This window comes from Chenopodium album, chromosome 5 (assembly GCF_948465745.1).
Source record: "Chenopodium album chromosome 5, dcCheAlbu1.1, whole genome shotgun sequence".
NCBI lineage: Eukaryota > Viridiplantae > Streptophyta > Magnoliopsida > Caryophyllales > Amaranthaceae > Chenopodium > Chenopodium album.
The window spans coordinates 885,243-908,817 of record NC_137838.1 but is presented as its reverse complement, the minus strand read 5'-3'; the positions used below and the strand labels follow the sequence as shown (position 1 = coordinate 908,817).

The 23,575-nt window shown below is 32.5% G+C and overlaps 2 protein-coding genes across 2 annotated transcripts; one reads left to right on the top strand and one right to left on the bottom strand.

The window, feature by feature from the left end:
- Window positions 1-412: 412 nt before the first annotated feature.
- Window positions 413-9,480, bottom strand: LOC145631413 (pre-mRNA-processing factor 19-like). The gene is made up of 18 exons (XM_081683481.1): window positions 9,301-9,480; window positions 9,094-9,179; window positions 8,660-8,731; window positions 8,507-8,569; window positions 6,383-6,469; window positions 5,749-5,899; window positions 5,559-5,680; window positions 4,970-5,086; window positions 4,637-4,732; window positions 4,483-4,545; window positions 3,300-3,374; window positions 2,670-2,774; window positions 2,373-2,489; window positions 2,196-2,273; window positions 2,005-2,101; window positions 1,701-1,752; window positions 1,095-1,165; window positions 413-958 (listed from the first exon to the last, which is right to left on the bottom strand). Exons 1-18 carry the CDS (start codon window positions 9,311-9,313, stop codon window positions 843-845), a joined length of 1,581 nt encoding a protein of 526 aa, XP_081539607.1. The 5' UTR covers window positions 9,314-9,480; the 3' UTR covers window positions 413-842.
- Window positions 9,481-18,939: 9,459 nt separating this feature from the next.
- On the top strand, window positions 18,940-21,212 carry LOC145631275 (uncharacterized). The gene is made up of 6 exons (XM_081683361.1): window positions 18,940-18,993; window positions 19,272-19,444; window positions 19,523-20,108; window positions 20,311-20,496; window positions 20,574-20,696; window positions 20,893-21,212. Exons 1-6 carry the CDS (start codon window positions 18,940-18,942, stop codon window positions 21,001-21,003), a joined length of 1,233 nt encoding a protein of 410 aa, XP_081539487.1. The 3' UTR covers window positions 21,004-21,212.
- Window positions 21,213-23,575: the final 2,363 nt, after the last annotated feature.

Sequence of the window (23,575 nt, the reverse complement as noted above, 5' to 3'; positions counted from 1 at the left end):
AAATGTAGAATAGTCAACTTTTGAAATTATTCATGGAACAAAAAAGAAATTAAAGGAGGTGTTTCAAGTCTATCGAAATTAAAGTCCATTGCTCATACACAAATGTCCATAGCTGACTTCTACGGTGTTGTGCCCCAATGTGAAAGATTTGTCTTTATTGGATTTCAATGGAGTGTAAAATCATGACAGAAACAGCTGCTACTACTACAAACACTCCGGGCTAGAAGGTAACATTTACCATTACCCTCTTCGAATTAGGAGGAACAGGTTAGTTAGAAGCATAGAGCTTAAAGAAGTATACGATTGAAATTCAATGAGATCAAGAATAAGCTTCTGATCTTTTAACACAAGAAAATAATGCACCTTACTTTAGTTGGATCGGAATCAAGGAGAATTACAGTGAGATTAAATCAGAATATTAGAAACACGCATCACGAAATACTGGTTGAGATTAGAAATTTAGAACTTGATTTAGTTATAATCTCTCATTGAATTCCTAAAGCACAGGTCAAACTATGACAAACCACTTTAGTGAACACTTGAGCTCAAAATTCATCGCAATATGCAAAAAAAATTCTGATACCTCGGGTCATCAGATACACCTATACTAATGTTCTAGAATACATGACATTTAAAAAATACATCTCTACCGCTTTTACATGAATTGACATAAAACAGTAAAACAACCATTGGTTGAACTTCACTTTAAACTTTCGAGCACCAGAAGGTAAGAATTGAATAGATGGGCTCAGGGTCTTTGTCAGGACCGAGGGTCGCTCATGCCCCCTAAAATGGACGTAACCACATTTGCTACCATAAGAGTCATTCACTTCGCCTGCATCTTAAGATTCAGGAGCACCATCATTCCCTGGCAAGCCAAATATTCGAAGGTTTCTATCCGATGATCCTACTGCTATGTATTTTGCATCTGGACCAAATTTCGCACAGGTGGCTTTGCCTGCAATTTAAGGCCCCATAAATAGGTAAAAATTGAACATTAGCAACCCTGTGTTGAAGCCCCTTAGCCCTTAGGACTATAATACAATACAGGGCATGGCAGATGAGAATTGAGAAAGAGAAATAGAATAGGAAACCTGTGCCGGACAAATCAGGCAGGGTCTTGATAAGATTCCATTCTAACTTGACACTTGCAACTTGGTATACTCTGCAGCATTAAAAAGTATAGCTAGCAATATAAATATAACGACTACAATAAATTTAAAAAAAAATAAAGAAATAGAAATCAATTCCAACATGGATTTTCTATAATGTTTAGTCTGATTAACCACCCTTCCCAAAATCAAGCCACCACATGGGGTAAGGCAATAGATATCAGAAACTGTCATTCGGAGAAACCTTTGTTCATTAGCCCATGTAAAAATAAAGACTGTACTGATCATCCCCGATCCACATGTTCAGCAAGAAGGTTTCAATAATGAAAAAAAGAGCCGACTTAAGTCACTTAACATAGGTTGACATTATGTCAATTAATTTTTTAATGGGCAATAATAACCAAGTCATTGCTGACTTCCTATTCCCTCTAATTTCCATCAAAATTCAAACCAACCCAGGCCCCCAAGTCAACTAGATAATGTAGGAGTTGAATCAATCCGTCATCAATTCATTACCAAAAAATTCGTCTGAGAAAAAACTGAGGAACAAAGTATTATTAATATTACAAAGATTAAATACACACTGACCTTATATCTGAACTAGCAACTGCAAGATAACTCCCGCTATGGTCGAAATCAACTGTGGAAGTCAAATCAATTAATACAAATCCAATTATAACAGATTGGTAAATTGTTAGCAAATAAATAACAATAGGCTTCCATCAAAGGTAAGAGTTTTGCTCACAGTTTTACCAAGGTGCGCAGTGAAATGCACCACCATCACCAAGGTAAAAAGAAAAGGCAAGTGTTCCAGATTAACAAAAAAAAAAAAACTCCTATTCTGAATGAAGATTTGAGATTGGATAAATTTCAATTTAAATTATTTAAATACCATAGTTAGTTGGTGTGTCTGGATCAGGAGAGGCAAAAGACCGGAAATTCTTCAATTTACGCAGATCCCAAAGTTTTACACCATCATGAGCTGCAGTCTGAGAAATTTCAGAGATAAATCAGAGCAGAACAATTATGTTAACACAACAGGCAAGTTCCAAAAAAATAAAAAATTATATATAAGGACCCTACCGCAAGGAAGTATCCATTTTCAGAGAAAGACATGGCTGTAACAGGACCTGTGTGCCCGTCAAATTTGGCAACATTAGTCTGCAAACCAGCATACAATAACACACATTAAGTGGGAGGTTAAGGAAAACCAAAGTGGGTTAGAGCTAAACAAAAGGCAACTATCTACTTAGGTTCTACCTGAGTTTTAACATCCCAAATCTTGACAAGAGCATCTGTTGTTCCTGTTCCAAGGATGAGACCATCCGGATGAAAAGCCGCAGATGTATATCCCTCGGACCCTGAAGAGTCTGTCACCTGTTCAACATAAGATAACGACACAGGTAATCAGGGAGGTGCAAGTCATGCAATACAAGTTATACAGCCATTAAGTGTCTCTCTCATTGCAATTTTCAACTTCATTCAAATATTGAGAAATCGTTCAAGGGGGAAGGAAAAAAAAAAAAAAGAGAGAGCTTAGAGTTGGCAGACAAAAACCTGTGTGAGACAGAGACCGCTTGAAAGATCGTAGAAGCACCATGAATTATCAAGGGAAGCAGTTACAAAGTATTTGTTAGTTGCATGAACGGTAACAGCTTGCACCTGTCACAAATTAATAGATAGCAACACAATTACAGCTTGTATTTCAAAGAGTAAATGTCCAAGTTTAAAAAGCATATCAGACCTTAGGTAAAAATTCATGTTATACTCCAATAGCTTCCAATTCAAAACTAATGTGCTGATAGTAAATATTTGAACAATAATCATCATATTGGAACATACAAAAAATTTATAATGCTTTTAAACCTTAAAAACAAACACTCCTTAAAGTGTGCGCCAGAGTTGTGAGTTGCAAGTAAATGAAAACGGATAAAATATCTTACACCAATAATTTTCTACCAGAACAACAGAAAACAACTGTTATAGCATGGTGCAACTAGCTCAATGATCAAAAGCAAGATAATCCTAGTCTGCTAACACATAATTGAGAAGCATATAGACAAAAGCACCAGAAAAAAGCCAAGCACGCATATATTCAAATTAGAGAGAGGATGCAAAGAACAAACAACAAAGCCACAGCCTTACTCCCAAAGAGAGGAAACAAAGAAAAACTAAATGATAATTTACCTCTGCTGTGTGATCTTTTAGAACATGCCTGCAATCATAATTACCATCATCTGATCCTTGCCATAATCTTACAGTCTGTTGGACAGCACACAAGTGTCAAGAAATAATAACAAATGGGCTTGAGATAAGTTTTCAGCAAGAATCGCCAATCATGTTAGTGTGAAATATGAATGCATTAATACGTTAGAACTCATGGTAAAAGTCTTATAAGAACAGGAAAATGCTTAATTTATGCCGTGTTCCCACATCTGTGTCCAATTAAGGGCAGTGCCCCAATGTCTAATATTGCCATACTTGACATCAGATACTCGGATATGTATCTGCACCTGACACTAATACAAGTGTCTGTATAACATAGCTGAAAAATATGCCCATTCTTATCCAGCCAGAATGACTAAAACGACAAAATGGATCATATTGGAACATTTGGCTCAATAACAAATTAGTCTGGGCTTTTGATAAAAAATGACCTAACATGAAGCCAACAATTCCAAGCCAAATCGAAGCAATGTGCTCCTGCCAAACTATTTACTAGACATCAAAAGTGTATTATATAATTATCAAACTTTTTTAATTTTCAGATAGCTTGGAAGCATGACAGACCAACAAAGATAAGTAAATCTGGAGTTGAAGAACCAAAAAAAACCAGAATGTTAAATGAACCTAAATATACAAGGATGATGATATAACAACAATTATTGCCAGGACTAATATTTCAAGAGGGCAGTGTTGCTAATGTGATGTAGAAAAGAATTCATAAGTGTAATAGAACAAAAAAAAATGGATATACAGAATGGACTACGAAAGGGAAGACAACTACAAAGCAGTGAAATTTGAACACTGTAACATGAACAGAATAGCACTAAACTAATTGCAGTTAAAACAAGTTGCACAACTGCAGTGTCTTCCAATCAGAATGGCAACAAAAAATCTGAAATTGATGGCAATCATTACCCCAAAAAAAAATAATTTAAAAAGCAATGGAAACAGGAAAGGATTTTAAAAGCTTAAAGTACAAGAAAAAAGTAAGAAAAAAATCTCGCAATAGAAAATTATACAATAAAAAAATCACTACAAGTTCAAGCAATACATATTACATTAATCAAATGACTGTAAAAGACTCTCTGCAATAATAAAGAAATGTGTGTTTAAAGGGCGTGTATCACAACTGATAGAATACTACCTTGTCTGCAGATCCAGTTATAACTAAACTTTCATCCTGTGGAACAATTTTGATGCTGGTAACCTGCAAAAAAAAAAGCAATGAGGTTAAATTAATTTAACATTTACTAGTTCATATGGTTTCTACATTGCAAAACCAGGCATAAAAAAAAGACCTTCTTTGAATGACCACTAAGTGTAGATACAATCTGTCCAGAAGGTCGATCAAAGACAACAGCATTTGTATCAATCCCCCCGGTCGCAATGATATCCTATAAAAACATGGAAACATACATCAGAAAACGACATTCGAAACACAAAAATAAATAAATAAATATGAACCACACATACACCAAAACAACAGAGGTTAGAATCACTTAAAATCAAAAGGATGGTCATGAGTAGACAGAATTATTAAATATTACAACAGCCCCCCAAAATAATGTTGATATTCACAACTAAAAGTGAAATTGCAAGCATTGTAGCACCAAAAAGTGTATCTAGCATACCTTGGAATATTGGATATCAACAGATAGAATGCCCGGTTTGTTAGTTTTGTGAAGGGGATAGCTAGAGATTTGTGTGTAGCGCTCCAGATCCTCAATAGAAGCCAAGGTAGAAGGTATCTGAAAGATAATACCACAGAGAAGAACTATATATATCAGACAAGCAATTAAGAGAGATTAAGACAACTCAGCTTCTGCTTCAACACAATAAATCTCCCAATAGTATCAAGTGCAAGAAAATTAAAGCGTTCTCTCTAATGAAGATTTATATCATAGCCTTAAAAAAAATGAAATACAAAAGCTATCATATAGCTCCTCTGTTTTTTATTAAGATGCATCGTTTCTCATTTCACGTTTGCCAATGCGTGGTTTCAAACACTTGTGTATCTAATTATCAAAAGGTAGCAATTATAAAATTTAAATATAATTAAACTATAAGTCTAGGCGAATCTAACAAGACCCACATGACGATATTGTTAAAGAAAGTTAAAGTGGAGTGAGGATTAGTGCAAAATTCTAGCCGTAGCAACTAAATCAAAACGGAAGAGATAAAGATCATATTATAGCACATATACTATTATACAAAACATACCGTTCTCTTTTTACGCTGCTGTGAAAGTTCTAAGTTGCAATCAGTCAGTTCAGCGATAGTATCAGCAGAAATTCCCATTCGGGCTTTCTTTCCATCAGGGCCCAGAGTCTCTTCCTCAGAAACTGCAATTCACATTTTTTCAGTCCAAAAATCCATCAGTGAAATGGAAAAAGAGAAATAATAAAATTACCTCTTTTGCCATTGCTCAATGCAGGTTGATGTACTGCAATGCCTGTTGCCCCTAACACAGGTCTGAGCCTCTCATCTGCTTGAGCCAAAAGCGATCTTGCCTCATCTCTCTCCTTCTTTAGCCTTGCAATTACACGGCAAGCAGCATCATGCTGCAGACAGAAATCATACACTTGTTTACAATCATAATCCTCATGACAGAAAGAAAGAGCAATCAAATGAAGTTCGGCACATAATGTAAAATCGAAGATAGATACATAATATATCAATTTATAAAATCCAATAAAAAACATATAAACATTGGGAGATCATTTCAGACACTTGACCTGTTTCTTCAAAACTAGGAATCACTCAAAAGTCAATAACAAGCATATCCTGCCACAAATGACTTTAATTTAAGCCAGAATCAGGTATTTGCCCCCTAACCTCTTATAGACTAATAATAAATCTCATATTAGATAAAGTATGTGTCCAAGTGTCAAACTCAATTTACAATATATAAAATTTATGCTTTTGTTCCAAAAGTATCAAAATGCCCATTACATGATAATGTAAAGGATCTGAGGTAAAGTGAAAAGCCGACATAACTTAACTTCAAAACCCAAATGGTCATACAAAAAGACAAATTCTAATACCTGGTAGAGAGCATGGCTCAATTCTTGCCTGGCAGTATGTAATTGTTGCTCCAGAGCAAAATTGGAAAGCATCAAACTATCCCATTCCTGAATTTCAACGTAACAATCATTAGAAGCTAACACACGAGATAGAGAATTCTTATATTTTCTTCTCAAGATAAAATAATTTGATTAAAGTCATCAAAGGTTATATAACTAAAAACAATGATGATTAGTAGCTTATAAACAGGGGTACTAAGATGACAGATGAATACCTCACAAATCCTCAAATTTGATAATAAGACAAGGGACAGGGACATCATATGTTTAGAATAAAATTTTAGGCTACAAGTTGTTTAGATATTAACATACAAAAATGATGTCCAACCAGAAGTTCTACAGATTGCAACACCATATTTCATCAAATAGACCTTTTTTTTTTTTTTTGTGCTTGCAAGTTGCAACATGCTAATACTTTCCTCTGTTCTTTCTTAATTGAAACGTTGGAGTTTTCATGCTTGCCAATGCACATTCTACACCATTTGTATATGTAATTATACTTGAGTACAAATTATTACTTCCTCCGTTTTCTTTTACTTGCAACACTTCCCTAAAAAGAAAATATCACAATACTTGCAACACACTATAAAAGGAAAGTTACTTTAGGAAAAAAATATACTATATCCCTTATTTAAAGCACATGACCCACTAAATTACACTCCTAACAACCACTCATCCTATTTTAAAGTTTATTATATCATGTAAACCCCACCTTTCTTAATTACCGCGCTAAAGGGTGTGTTGCATCTAAAAGAAAACGGAGGAAGTATAAGTTAATATTGTAAAAGTATATCTTCACCAATAAATATATATATATATCGAGACAAATCTAATAAGACCCCACATGACTTATTTTTCTATTGTGAAAATCTCAAAAAGACAATTAAAGGACCATGTGAGAAAAGTGCATTTTACTCATGTTGCGATTAAAAAAGACAAGAGGAAGTACCTTTTACTCATGTTGCGATTAAAAAAGACAAGAGGAAGTACCTTTTTTTTTCAATCCTTACCAACACGTGCTATAGTTACAACTCTTACAAGGCAAGTCGAAACTATGACAATTGTGAACAACTAGGCTAAGGAACAAAGCCAACACCCATAATCAAACAAATATTGCAAAAGGTGCAATAAATGACATAATTCATAGGACACATATGGGCACCAATGTGTTTACATATCCAAATGTCTAACACCATAGCTCAACATAGAAATTTCATTCCCTTCACCGCGTACAGAGAAAAGACGGTTTCCTCCTCCATGTTTAGAGCCAAAGTCGCTCACTTTTTAGGTGTGACCCCCCTCTACCTAAACACAACTAATTGACTACAAACCCTAATCTTTCGCTTAGCATCTTGAGCTTCATCAACTTAAATCAGAAGAGGACGGTCTTAAAAAAGACCTAGTACAATAAGCGTAGTAGAGTGAAGGTTATTGCAAAAGATTGTTGCAGACATGACCAACCTAGCCAAAATTGTAAAGATAATGGCCAAAATTGACTATCTTTTCCTATCACTCTTCCTTCTATATACCTTGCCAAACATACTCCTTACCAATCTAGAAGGCCAGGATAAAAGTAGATTGCTATATACACCTGACACTAGACATCTAGATACATGCGGAGTACTAATGATTCGTACTTTAAAACGACTAAAGATCCAATCAAATAATTACCAGAATTGTTCAAAAAAAAAATCGGCTTTGAAATTGACAACTGATAATGCACAGAAATGCCCTTATGAGATCCCTATCCCCAAAATAAATCTCAAAAAAAAAAAAATAGCTGAGATATTTCTTACAAAGTCCATTCATCCATCAAACAACAGAGCACTGTAAAATATACTCCGTAAATCCTTATAGAACTTAATGCTTGGAATACTAATCAATTACAGCTTAATGCATCAACAATAATAGATTGGTAGGATTCCTTGACTAAGCGTCATAAGAAAATGTATGTATCTACGCAGTATAATATTTAGGTAGCAAAATACACAGAAGTTTGTGAAATTGACCAAATTTCTAACACAACGATAATCCATTATAAAATAGTACTTGTCACTAAAGTGATGAGACAGAATAGGTACATACAATTTGGAACATGCCAATCATCCCAGGAATACTAGCACCCTGAACAGGTCTGGGCTTCACAATCTGCAAGTCAAAGAACCCAATAAGTATCCGGGTATAAATATAACAACACACAACAAAGAGAGTAAAAAAACTAATGAGCAACGCCAATACCTTTCCAGCTTTAACCGGAACAATATCGTCCATGGTCAATGGCTCTCCGGTAACCGGGCATTTTCCATAATCCTTCAAACACACCACCCAAAAAGATCCATCAAAACACTTCAACATTATAAAAAAAATTATCTTTCTCACATAACACTAAAAACTAAACCCTAAACAACAATGCATAAACCCTAGCAAACCGATACAAAGAGTCAAAATCCGGTAGCCAAATTACTTCAAAAAATTGCATCGAACTACATTAATAAAATTCCACAACAATCCAATACTCCAGCCAGTGAAATGTGGGCATCAAACAAGTTCAATTGATATCAAAATTCAACCGCAATCTCACACTTAAAACTATAATCTTTCAACAGTAATCAAAATCAAACAATAAAACCCTAAAAAAAATATCAAAAACAAATTGCGTCGAAAAAGAGTACCGAAATGTGACGTTCGATGAGTCGCTTCTCAAAAAGAAGTCCAGATTGCTTGGAAACAACCGGCTCTTCCGGTACTTCACCGGAAACTACAACAACAACATCAATAAATCAAGCGAACAAAGTTAAACCCTAAAAATCCGAGAAAAACCCTAACAAAATTGAAACAAAAAAAAAAAATATTACGAGGAGAGAGAAAATGAGAATTACTTGAGCAATTCATTGTAGTAGAGAAGCAGAGATAGTTGAAAGCTCAGTCGAAGATGGAAGGAAGACGAATTCGAGAATCGTAGCAGAGAGTGAGCGGCAGCAGAGGAAGGAGAAAGGAGGAGAGAGAAAGAGAAAAGCGGGCGATTAAAAAGAAATTGTTGATGATTTTTTTAAAGACTTGAGTTTGAGTCATTTACTTCATTTCCATGTTAAATTGGGCTCAATTTCAATATTTCAAACCTAAGATTAGTTTTTAGTGATCTAGTCAAATTGGTCAATCAATCTATCAAATTTGCATTAAGGGTTAAGATTTAAGATTATAGTGTTGTAAACTTGTAATTAATCAAATTGGTATTTCATTTTTTATTATGTGATATGGCAACATCAGATTGTTTATGGATGTCAACTAGCTTAGTTGGTAAAGTTTGAAGGTGAAATTAAAGACTTGAGATTTAATTTCGTTCGCATCATAGTTCGATGGAGTTAGTTTCTTGATCTATATTGTCAAATTCACTACAAATTATTCGTTTAAAGGAATTTATACTGAGTTTGGTTTGCACACAGGGTTTCATATTGACATATTGGTGAGATTTTTCCTTTTATCAAATCAATCTCCAAAAGAAGACATGTATAAAATAAAGAGGTGTCTTGGAAGAGGGGGGGAATTGCTACAATATGGGAAATTGTTAGAGGAAGTAATAAGGGTATATTCTCATACGATTATTTTCAGTTCAATTCAGTTCAGCTCTAATAAGTTCAGTTCAGTTCAATTCAACTCCTAATTTTCTTCTCTTATAAAATATTCATTTTAGTTCAATTCAATTTTAATAAGCTTAGTTCAATTCAGCTCATTTCAATCAAATGAGAACAGACCCTAAGTCCTGGGATTTTGAATAGCAAGGGAATATGAAAGAAAACATAGAATTGCACTTATTATGTGTTTAGTAAAACACATAACATGTTGTAGTATTAAACTTTTTCTTGAATGCTTTTGTAAAAGTTCGAGTGTCTAGATGAGAAAGAGAAAGAATGAGACATGGAGAAAGGCATTTGGGTGAAACCATTGGCTAACGCTACATTAGTTGGAAGAAATCGATAGGGAGAAATTGAAGATCTTATTATGTATGTATCACATTACAACTTCAACAATTATTAATATTAATAATTAAAATACATATTGTCATTACACTACTCATTGGTACTGATTGAACATTTTTTAATACGAGTTTTACCGTTAGAAATGTTAAGAAAATGCATTATTGATACATATGCATTTAGATTCCCTCCGAAATAAGAGTTAAGGTTGAGAAATTTTATTCGAAAACAAAATATTTTTCCACATTTGGCCAATAAGAACACTATGTGTTGTACGTAAATTCTTTAATTGATTTTTTTAATGTTCTCATTAAGTGGTAGACTAGTATAAAAATTTAACTTTTTAAGACTTAAAAGATGATCAAGGCTTATTCACTATCTTCTTTTTCAAATTTTTATTTCTACTAGTATTTCAACTCACCTTTATTTATTCATGTTCATTGTTCAAGCATAAATGTACGGTAATTTTGTACTTGGATTCTCAATCCAAGGTGACCCCTCTACGCGTGTCGACCAGTGCATAGTGCAACGACATTCCCTTTGCAAATCACAAGTCAAAAAATTGAAACTACTTAATTTAAACCATATTACTTCATTATCTTCATGTTTTGATTCCTTACCCTTTTTTTGTACTTCTAACCGTGTGTGTTTGAAGTTCCACATTTGCTGAATTGAAGGAATCAACATATCAACTTTTGAATAGACACTATGCCGCCCAGGAATATATGTTAGTGAGACAAACGCTGATCGGGTATATGAAAAAACAATTTTATCATACAATTGGTTGTACGTTTGTACTGTATGCATGTTACATCAAGGCTATTTTGTTACACTAAAGAGCTTAAGAAATATTTGTGTCCTACATCAGGAATCGGAATATATAATCCATTTATACAACATGTTGTATCGTTGTCATTCATGTTACAGTATATCTTAGGCAGTTAGGCTAGTTTGTTTTGCTCGTTTGGAAAGATCCAATTCAACGAAAGACAAAATTGATAACTTTTAACTTTTTTTTAAAAAAAAAATACTACCTACGTTACATATTATGTGCAACAAAAACATCGACACGGACTCCTAGACAAAATTTGTATATGAATGGTAAATGGAGAGAGAAATATAAAAAAAAACATGTGATGAGGAGAGAGATGGAGAGAAATGACAACCAATAAAAGGAAAGAAAACATTTGCTGCAAATAAAGTGTAGCATCTATTTTTAGAAAATGTTGCACATAATATGAAACGGAGTTAGTATTATAACTTTTAACATTATAATCAATTATCATATAGTAATTTGACCAGAGTGAAGTAAAAATTGATAAGGGCTAGTGGAAAGCAAATAAAAGACTTACAATTACTCCATATTGTACAAATGTACAATGATTCATTATTGGTGAATTAATTGAGCCTTACATATACATAGAGTAGACCTACATAACGTGTTAATCATTAAGCCTTATACATACAGTATACTACAATGAAGAAAAAAACGAGCAAGCTAGATATCAGACAAATGAATCTTTATTATGCCTTGAGCCCTTGAAGTCTTGAACCCATTGCCCCCTTTTTTGGCCTACAAGACTTGATATACGAAGTAATTCATTGGAATTTGGTAGGGCAAATACCCTATCCTTAGAAATAGTACTGATTCTTGCTGTCTATACTTAATTTTGACGGAACTAGTCAAGAATACATGCAAGATTGAAGATTTCCCTTCTAGTTGTAGTATAATAACTCAAATTGATTTGATTCAGGCACAAATATTTTGTGTGTATAATTCTAATGCTATACGATAGAATAATTAATTATCTCAATTGATTTCATCATAATGTATAGTTTACGTGTTATACAACATATTTTGTTAAAGAATCGATCTTTCACAATAATATCTTGTTGTTTTAGAAGTATTGTACTCTTTTCTTATCTCCAGAAGGCATGTTGTTGATTATTACAACACAATATCCGTGTCAGAAAGTACTATTGATCCGATTGAGTAGTAATTCATGTTAGCAAAATACATCAATCAAGGACGCAATATGTGCTAGTGGAGCAAATTTGATGTTTGGACAAAGCTAGCCATATCGACCTAGATTGCGAGAGCACTAATGCAAGCTCAAAAATGGCACATCATCAAAGCATAAAGGCGCACTATTCGTAAATGATTTCATCTTGCTAGGGAAGAGTCACAAAACAATCCCATATGATCATGTAATATAGCAAAAAAGGAGATCTTATATATTATTCTCCAACAAAAAGGTCGATTTAAAGTTAAACACAATTAAAATTAACCTTAATTTGTCTTTCGGAAATGAAATTACATTGTGTAGCGTATAGATGAGAACAAACTAAAGTTCGATTTAATGCTAAATACGTGATTGTGATTAGGCAAATGTAAGTGTAGGTTTATTAGAAGATTAAACTAGCACCAAGTTGACATACAAGCGCACATGATGCATGTACGAGTATCGGGTTAGTAAGCATTTGCGGCAACGTTAGATAATATTTCTTATCAAGCTATCATAGAGATTCTTGATCTTTATTGGTGCATAAAATATCTTCAGAATTTTCTTTATTTAAAAGATAGTTGATGCAAAGGAAGAGAACCAACAAAAAGTTAGTTTATAGGTTTTGGCTTTTGACTAAGGTGAATCAACATTGCAATTAGCAGGCTACATACGTTAGTTTATTGCGCTACCTTGCCAATATTATACCTAGCTATTTCAGCACCAATGCACCAAGCATGTTCGAGTGCTACATGTTAATTCCTATAAAGTACTCCGTAATTTGCAAACATTCTCACAGAAGGCTTGATCAGGCCACCTCCTGAATTGTATATATAAGAATTGAACCTTGATTTCACAGTTAAAACATTAAAAAAGTAACCATTGAATTAAGCTTATAAGTCGTACTGCGTGTCTTTAATTGCAAAGAGAATAAAAAATGACACATTCTAAATCAATAGAACAAGAGCATTGGATGGATCATGAATTTTATACAATAATTATTATAGATGTAAATATATAATAACATGGGACATCACTTGTGCCCAACAACTAGTTAGTACGTAGTTATCATACAGTTAGGACTTTCCATACTGAATACTGTTTATAATAATCCTGGAGAAAATGAGATAAGCTTAAATAATCACGTGAGATGAATAAATTAATTTAATTACTCCCATGCATCCTAATTAAGTGGCTAATTATGAGCAAAACATTTAACAAGTATCTTCATCAGAACAAAATTCAAAAACAAGAATCACAGCAACATGCAAATTTGTGCTCTCTATCCACAAATTGTCGACACGTAAGAGAAGACCAATATGCCTTTTGCATTCAAGGAAGTTTGAAGATATGATTCGTCCTTGGGTAAGCAAGATCATACTTTTATTTTTCTCTAATGATTCCTTAAATAAAGATGTGATGTACTTATATTTGTAGACAGAAACATATCATGACATGATTTTTATATTACAATAAGATAGAAAGTAATTTTTTCTTATTTCTCTTTCAATAAAGTTGCGTTACACTAAATTTTGTGTAAACATCATCCACGGATGCTGGAGCACTAAGCTAGGAAGTTTAATTTTCTTCAAAATTTTGACTCGATGAAATTAAATCATACCATTGCCTTAACGTAGCACGTATGTAACACGTTAGTATTATATTTTTGTTTGTGTACATCTGTGTGTCGATAATTAATGGAGGATGATCCATAACTCGTAAACTTAATTGGTACATGTTGACAAATACTCTGTATATGATCAAATTGCCGTTTATAAGCAAATCTGATTTGAAAGCGAGTTGAAAAGTAAATCGATCACTTGCATTGAATCTTCACTTAGAAGCCCTGCATTAGTGTCACAAGACGGCTTACTCGTAGATGAATTGATGTGTGTTCTTAAGTTGTCGTCGTCCCTTCGATTCTAGGCAAATATACGTCTCCCGTTCGTTAGAGAGTTGTCACACCATGTAATTGTAATGTACTATAATTACGGATTTAAGGTTGTGAACAAATATGATCATCTAATATGCTCATGATTTTGTCAAGACTGATATAGCTAATCATCAGATAAGCTACTTTGGCATTGTCAATTTAACATCAAAGAAATGACTAATGTGGTATTATTCCTTCCTTCCGCCCTAGAAATTAACAGTGATCACTTATATGATTAGAGTCTAGATATATTGGAATGTTTTAGGAAAAAAGTTATTGCTATTCTAAATTAGTTATGTCTCTATCATCATGCAAAACTTGTCTTAGATTATATTCAATTCAACTTATTACATGCTTTAAAGACGATCAAATAACTATATCATATCAAATAAAATCTTTAAGATTTTATATACATTTATTTGTCGTTAGTTATATATCTTTAATTTCGTAACTAAAAGAATTATGAAAAATTCATGTTTGAAAATTACATGCAAATCTCACGACGACATCTCATTTGATGATATTTTTTTCGAACAATTAGTGTAAATTTGTTAAAGTTTGGTCAAATTTGAAAATTAGATCAAATTATATCAAAGAAAAAAAAAATTTCAAATAAGACCATTAAGTGAACAGAACACAATCTTAGTGGTAAGAATTTGACCTTGTGATTTGTAAGTTATGGGATAATCAATTTCTTCTAGACACTCTTCAAGGTAAGAATTATCTTATTCTTCTCTCACATTTTCAATGAGTCGAGTCAAACTTGTAAAATTAAATTGGATTGACACTGAACTTGTGCTTGTACATAAATTGCTTTTGGTAAAATCATTTTATTTGCTTCTATTTGAACAAAATGAAAATGGCTTTTGGTAAAATCAAAACTTCAAAAGCATGGTGGATTGGTGGGGTGAAGTTTTGAAAAAGTGACAAACATGGTTTGCATTATTGACCTATGTTATATTTTTATTTTCTTTTCATTTCGTCTCAAAAAATAATACTTCGTAATATTCTTTTCATTTGGAAGATTTAAGCTTATTTATATGAGCAAAAATATACTTTACTTAATACAGTTATGTATTGTGTAATCTTAAGGTGTAGATGCACTCATGCACCAGTGAATAAATGGAAGTTAATTGTATAAAAAAATAGAAAGATGATTTGTAACGAATAACGCCAAAATCAACCAGAAGTTACCAAAGAAACAGAAACATGACACTATTTTTTTAATGATGATTAAGATGGATTTACGGTAATCATTATGTACAACTGTTCGAAGTATATTATAAATTTATAATGCCAAAATCAACCAGTAACATATCAGATCAATATGTATTAACTATTAAGTTTTTTTTTTTACTAGGGAGTATATTGAAACAAATCTCATAAAGTCTCTTAATTATTTTTCTTAAACTACTCGTAGTGCAAACGTTAATATATTGCATAAAAATATTACATATTGGGCAGTATTTTCCAGTAGGAAAATGTGTACAAATACTTAAAAAATAATGCCATTTAAAACTTAGTTTGAAAAGGACTTTTCGTTATCCAATAAGCTTGAAACATACAGTAGTATATAGAAAGCTTTAAAGATAGATATATACTTTGAGGAAGCTATTAGTATCAACTGTCAAAAGAAAAGTGACTTTAAGCTAGATTACGTCTCCCATTAGCATGCAAAATCCTTTTGATCGAGAGTTGATCTGACTGGTATTATGAATTCCAATAATCTTTAAAAGCTTTAATCATAGATACGTATCTAAGGTCTTATATATCTATCATCTATCCCATAATGTTTATTGTACACGAGTCCTATAAACATACACAAGTACATGCAGTTTACCGACATAACTACATTAGTTTACTTATGAAAAGTCTCGTTTTAATAGGATCTTTCTAACTTCAAACTAGATTTGTTTAGTGTACCTATTTTTTTTTTTTTGAGGAAAAGGGGTAAATAAATTAAGTACTTGTTTAGTGTACCTATACTAGCTATGTGTATAAAAGAAATTAATTTCTACGTTCAATACAAAATTGACACGCACGATGTCTATTTTTATCATGTAGAGGGGCTAGAAAAATTAAGCTTGACCATGGATTCTGTGAAAGGGCACACAGTTGAAGCTTTAATTTGAGATGAGAGATGTTGCGTATAATTAAGGTAGAGGAGTATATCAAAGTGAATTAGTGATCCAATTCGATGATATATACTACGTACTTGGTATATATGCTACCTGAACTTTGTAAAAATTACCTTTAGGATTAATGCTTTTCCCATGTTCATCTATTGAATTCTAATTGGTCTAAATTTGTAGGCTTAGGGTAGAAGCATATCTAGGGTTGCAACTTGTAAAATACAAAGATATGCTTTAGATGATTATGACATCAGTAGTGCTTGCATTATCAAGATTAAAGTGAAATACGAGTATATATGAACGTAGAAGATTATGTTGATTTGTTGGTCTTACATACTTATTTTGGCTTATTTCAAAACTCAAAACAATTAAATAGATTAGATGCTAATAAATTGGACATGATGTTGATCGATAGATTGATGTTCATACATAGCTTCTTGATGACGATGACAACAATATAATGATTATTACTCCTCGTCTTTCACTAATAATTTTTTAGTTGATTTCGATCATCTTAAATTAATTTAAAAACTCAATAGCTTAATTTTCTCAACTTAACTTGGGTTGAATTTGAGCTTGACTCAACTTTAATTCAAGATTGGTTCGACAATAAATGTTGCTTGTTTTTTAATAGTACATGTGTTGAGCTAAGACATGATCGGCATACCATGCTAATATTATACAAAAAGTTACCATATTTGAAACTTAGTTCTTAATAGGCTCAACTTGAAGCGCTAAAACCTTTTTTTTAGGAAAGCATTAAAGCATTTTATAGTGAAAGGATATTTGCGTTGCACAAAAAAAAAATAGTGAATGGATATTATATTATTATTACTTAAAAGTAGTCAAAGTATTTATCAAAAAAAAAAAAAAAAAAAAAAAGTAGTCAAAGTAATATCCACAAGAGTAAAAAGAGGTGAAAGACCTTTGAATTTCAACCAAAAGAACGTCAAAAACAACTCTAACAGAATCCATCCTATATTTAAGAAAACTCCCCACCAAAAACTAAATACCATGTCATCAAAACGTTAATTAAAGTGATTGTTAGTTAAACATTTCTCCTTTTTCCCCCTAAAATTGATTAAATTACATAAATATAAACAATTTATAAGATAAGAATTTAAGGTTGAGCTAAATTGTAGGATTTTTCACAGCATGTTCTTAGGAGGTGACGGCTCACGTACGGACATGCCTATTTCCATCCAAATATCTATATTTGCCTTCTTCTTCCCCTTCAATCCTCTATGGTTCTTATTACTTGTTTTTTTCTCTCTTCTTTTTCTCTCTAATGAAGCTTTGTGTTTTCCTCTATTTCACTCTTCACCCTCTTTACATTACACATATAACATAGTGAATCTTTTTACTAGAACATACATATTCTTTTTTAACCAAATGTGCCCTAGTACACTTTTCTCACTCGAGAAGAAATGATCGTTTTTTCGATACCAAGAGAGATTGTTCATCGTCATGTCTTTGCAAGATGTCATCGACCCGCCTCCTCCTCCTCCACCACCACCTCATTCTTCCTCTTCTCCTCCTCCTCTTCCTTCATCACGACCAACAGATGATCACATTTCTGGCCCCTTAATTGTAATTCTTCTAATTAACATTTTTTTTTTTATATTTATTTACCTATATTTTGATATTTCTTTTACAAAAAAAAATTTGTGTTGCATGTAAAATGACAATGCATTGAATTTTTATTAACAAATGCTTGATTATTTTGTTCGTCTTAAAGGTATGGATTAAGAATTAATTTTATATTGAAAAGTATATATTTTTGAAATTATATTTAGAATTAATGCATTTTATAGGTGATAAAATAGTTTAATCTACTAACTTTTTTTAAGAGCATGAATGTGGTATGTAATAGGTGGTGTTTGCGTGCTCGAAACCTATTAGTCGTAATAATAAAAAATAAAAATAAGCATGGTAAAATCATAGCATACATAAAAACAAATTATTATTGCCAAGAGTAAGAGCAATTTGAGCGTATTGATGCCATTAATAGTCATATATTCACTTTGCAATAGATTGTTATGGGATCCTTTTAGTTTGTGTAGCTCACTTGGATGTTCCTAATTGATATAAATGAACAAAATAAATGACAAAGAGTATTATTTTTGGCATAAAATAGACTTTCTAATTAAGTACCTTTTTAATTCTATTTTCACACCCAAGTCTAGTCATTTTCTTATATGGCTACATCTAAACCAAATTCCAATATTCCTTGAAATTTCTTTTTCTTGTAAAAATGGTAGTACAATTGTGCTTCTTAATCTTATCTTGGTAAGCATCAAGTTCTTGCATTTGCTTGCCACATTGCATGGAACATAAGATAGAGTGAATAAGTAGTCTAGTTGCTATTAATTCCCATAAATAGATCATTTTGATGGACTTAACTTTCTTTTTTTGCTCGTTATTATAAGGGAAATTAAATCTTCTTTCTTTGTTTGGGTGAGTTCACACATCAATGATGTGGAATGGTATAGAAATTGACAAAGATGTTGCTTATCATTGCAATTTAGGGGTATAAAAACACTACATGTTATGCCTATTAGTAACTCTACATGACATGTTTTTAGAACATAAGACCTAGGTTTGCCTTTTAGTGTTATATATCCTGCATGAATGGCATTGAGAGGCTAGCTCTCTATATAGGTTGTTGGTGAAGCTTCAATCGCAAACTAAAATAGCATTCAACATGAGAAACTCAAAGGACCTGAAGGTGATTTAAAGTTTTATAACGTGTTAGAAGCTTTTTGTTTACACCCTATTAACATCAAATTTTTTTTTAATTGGATGTAGGATGATATTTCGATCCCCAACATCAGCGCTCAAATCTTCGACTTTTGTGACACCGACCTATTCACTGATACCTTACAAAATTCCGAGGTCACTTCTAGTCCCAATTGTTATTGTTATGAGGACCAAAACTCTTCCTATGCTAGCGCGATAGTTGATGAAGATAGCAAGAACAAGTTTAGTACCGAAAACTTAGAGATACATAGTAGCTTACAAAATGATCAAAATGCTACCAACGCTAGTACCTCCGGCAGCACCACCACAACCGCCAATACCTTAGTTCAAGACCGCCACAACAACCACCACAATAGCGGCCTCTCTATAATCTTCGACCCCCAAGTAGAGATCGACAATGACATATCGGCCTCAATCGATTTCTCCCCCTCCCCACCCTTCTCCACAACCCCTACATACAACCTCAACCCAACCAACAACACCCAACAAGACCAATACCATCATCTATCCTTAAATGATGTTGCAATAAGCAATAGCCTTAACCAATACCCTAACACAATTGACCCTATAGCACTCCCCCTCATGGCGGTGGTCCCACCGCCTTTAGGCCCGGTTTTCGAGGATGATTGCCTATCATCAATCCCACCTTTCCTAAGGCTAAACCCATCAGCAGCTGCTACTACTACCTCTTTTCTTGACCCCTCAATGAGCTCTTTCCTGCATGGGAATCTTAATCCTGGATTAGGCGCTGATAATTCCGGTATTTTCGCCGGAAGCTTGTTAATGGCATCGGATTTACAACCCAAAGAACTGGATTTTCAAGCAGATAATAGTGGAATTTTCTGCCCTGATCAATTGCCTCGTTATAATTCAGGGGATATGCAGGTAATTTTTTTTTTTTTCGATTTTTACATTAAATTAAAAGAAAATATAATTAAATAAGTCACGAAAGCCTTAATCCTGAAGGATGGGTTCGACTACATGAACCAAGAATTACCCGTCTTTTATATATGTTCATTAAAATCGACCTAAAAAAAAAAAGATTAATTAACTTGTTTTCTTGGGTTTTGGACTGTTTTTTTTGTAGGCATTTAGTAACGAAAACTCGCAATTGGGAAGTGCAGCAACAAGTTCAGCTCCAATGACAACAGAAATAGGAAATTTGGAAGAATCAACCTACAAAGTTGGCAAACTTTCTGTTGAACAGAGGAAAGAAAAGATTCATAGATACATGAAGAAAAGAAATGAAAGGAATTTCAGCAAGAAAATCAAGGTTCATTTTTTTTTGTTTTATTACTTAGCGAATTTCCTCCTTAGAAAAAGATTATGAACATGTAAACTTTGTTACAGTATGCTTGCCGCAAGACATTGGCTGATAGCCGGCCTCGAGTCAGAGGAAGGTTTGCAAAGAATGATGATTTTGGAGAGAATAATAGACACATCAACAACAATGAAGATGATGATTATGATGATGTAAGTTCTTTATCTTTGAAAAGTTCGGGTCAAGTCAGTTCGGGTCAAGTCATGTGTCAAACAAAGTTGTGGTTCGGGTTATAATCAGGTCAAATTAATTATTTCGTGTATAACTTGGGTTCGAGATAGGTAATTCAAATCGAGTTATTATTAGGTAAGTGGTGAATCTCATCTAATGTATGAAGTAATATTACAGGTGATGGTGAAAGAAGAAGATGAAGTGGTAGATTCCTCGGATATATTTGCTCATATAAGTGGTGTGAATTCATTCAAATGCAATTACCAACAAATTCAATCTTGGATTTGAATGAAAGCACAACACTTTAAAGAAGGGTTCTTAATGAAATTAGTCACACAAATTATATTTTTGGTGGAAGGCCAGGCATTTGGTAAATGATCAGGGTTTGTACACCTTCAAATTCTGGAATAAATAAATTTAAAGGAATAGATTTTCTTGAAGTAATATTATAATACTAAATGTAATGATAATATACTGTAGTTCTCTTGCAATTTAGAATGAGCAAAAATAACAATGTAATTTTGTAGGAATTATTGTTGTGTTATCTCATTTATGTTGATATTATAATGCTTGTACTTTCCCATATTATGGGATTTGGTGTAGAATTTTCTAAAGTTTTGGTAAATAAAGCAGTGAAGTTGTAGACTATTTAAGTGCACCAATTAACTTTTACATCTATTCTCAATTGTTCTTGAAAATGAGTTTTTTAAAAAAAAAAAAAAAAAAAAAAACTAATTGAATAAAGAGCATTACTTCGATACACTTTCATATACTTTAATCAAGATATCACCATTCTTAAAAAAAAAAAAAAAAAAAAAAAAAAAAAAAAAAAAAAACTAATTGAATAAAGAGCATTACTTCGATACACTTTCATATACTTTAATCAAGATATCACCATTCTTTTTCTACTGAGAAAGATATACACCACTTGTACCTAATCAATTGTCATACACTCATACTTCGTACTTGATTGTTATCAGGGCAAATTGATTCACAAATTGCCGCATTTACATGTTCACAAATTGTCGCATTTACATTAGAGTAAGAGATAGCTCAAGTGATTAGAGCTTTCTTCTGGGATCGATTCTCACCCCGCCCTTGTAAATCTCTAAACACCAAAAAATGAATTGCATCCTCACTTGTAGTAAGTCTTGTACTCACACCTAAAGTCCAAAACTAGCCCAGTAATTTTCTTAAAAATATGTACACTTTCAACTTTGGTTCGTTTCTTATTAGGCCCAATATCAAGGCCCACTATTTAACATGGGCTGCTGTCCTCGCTTGTTAATCTTAACTTGGGTCGCTTTCTATACGTCTTATTCTGTATATGTGTGTATTGCACGGTTGTACCTATTACATACTCCGTGGTATTTTTGATTGTCTACTCTTAGCGTGTGTTCTGTTCATCTTCTTACAAAATCTATTAGGGTTACTTAGGAATAATTGAATACGGACTGATCAGATCCAATCAACTGTACATTTAACATGAAAATCATGGATAATTAAGCTTAATCAAATGAGTTCAAGTGAAAGAAAGTAATAGAGTTGTGGTTTTCACCAACACAACTTACTCTTTTTTCTTTTTTTTTTTTCTTTTTCTTTTTTTTTTTTTTCTAAAAAAAAAATCTAAACTAAATTTATCTAAACTTAATTTTGATTGAAAATTGAAGTTGTGCTATCCTTTTTTCTTCCCACTTTTAATGATTTAACGTATTTAAACAAAATCCTCTAAAACTAAATAATTATTGCGAAATTATAAGTGAGAATAAGATAAACAGATATTTTGTATCTTAAATTCAAAGTCATTTAACATATCGATGAGTTTTTAAATTTTTGAAAACTACACTTGAATAGAATGCCTACAGCTTACCTACTAACCTTGTAGTCTTGTACAAAGTGGTACGAGTAGTATACATCCCAAAACAAATATACAAATACAAAACTACCTACTTGTATAAAGTTTTAACAAAAACGCCAAACAAGATACTATTCAAGACCAAAATACTTCAGTTTAACATCTTATCAATATCAACTTTCAAATTTTAAATTTAAATAGAGGTTCCACAAAACATTCAAGAAAAAAATATATAAAGAATAGTGTGAATGATTGAGCTAAATTGCTTAAATTTAGCAAATTGTCAATTATTGGCTATAATATATTTGTATTCAAATTTAGGGTCTTGGAATAAACGAGATAAAATAAAACAGTTTGAAACTCAATTATTTTTCCAAAAGTTAGGTAGTTTAACAGCTCTAAAAGACAAAACTTCCTAATCAAATGTTTAATTTTTAAATAATAACTTAGATCAAGGTTCAATTTACCTAGCCTACGTCAAAATAAAATTTTAATCAACCGATTATAATTGGTGTGTATCAATTTATCCGTAAATTAGGGTATTTAGAGAATATTTGAAGACAAGCAAAAAATATTATATTTGCTCTTGCTTTGAGTAATGGGAAACTGAATAATAACCTGAACTAACTTAAAGATATGTATGTGGTATTTTGCTGTTTTTGATGATACATTTTCAATTTTGTTTATTTACTCTTTGTGCTGTTTTGGGTGTTGTAAATCGACCACTTCTTTAGCTTATCTAATGCGAAAAAAAAGTGTACGGTTTTGTATCCTTCTTATTTGTTGGAAAATTATATACTTCAATTCGTATTCAATCATACAGATTTAAAAGCTACAGAGTAACTACTAACTATAAGATGGTACGAAAAAAATTATTAATTATTAATTAAGCAATAAAACAATGTAGTACCATGTATACGTAATGGTGTCATTTAATTAGATATATTTTAATTAATTATAATTAGTTGTTAGGTTGTATGTATCAAACCCATTTAATATTTGAAT

What these genes read in the sequence shown, in the direction of transcription:
- LOC145631413 (XM_081683481.1), bottom strand. An exon ending in TGATTGGCATGTTCCAAATT is followed by an intron (nt 6,470 to 8,506) that starts GTATGTACCTAT and finishes GTTGAAATTCAG; the next exon opens with GAATGGGATAGTTTGATGCT. An exon ending in GCGGTCTCTGTCTCACACAG is followed by an intron (nt 2,490 to 2,669) that starts GTTTTTGTCTGC and finishes TATGTTGAACAG; the next exon opens with GTGACAGACTCTTCAGGGTC.
- LOC145631275 (XM_081683361.1), top strand. Translation starts at nt 18,940, where the DNA reads ATGTGGAATGGTATAGAAATTGACAAAGATGTTGCTTATCATTGCAAT. An exon ending in CTTATCATTGCAATTTAGGG is followed by an intron (nt 18,994 to 19,271) that starts GTATAAAAACAC and finishes AATTGGATGTAG; the next exon opens with GATGATATTTCGATCCCCAA. An exon ending in ATAATTCAGGGGATATGCAG is followed by an intron (nt 20,109 to 20,310) that starts GTAATTTTTTTT and finishes TTTTTTTTGTAG; the next exon opens with GCATTTAGTAACGAAAACTC.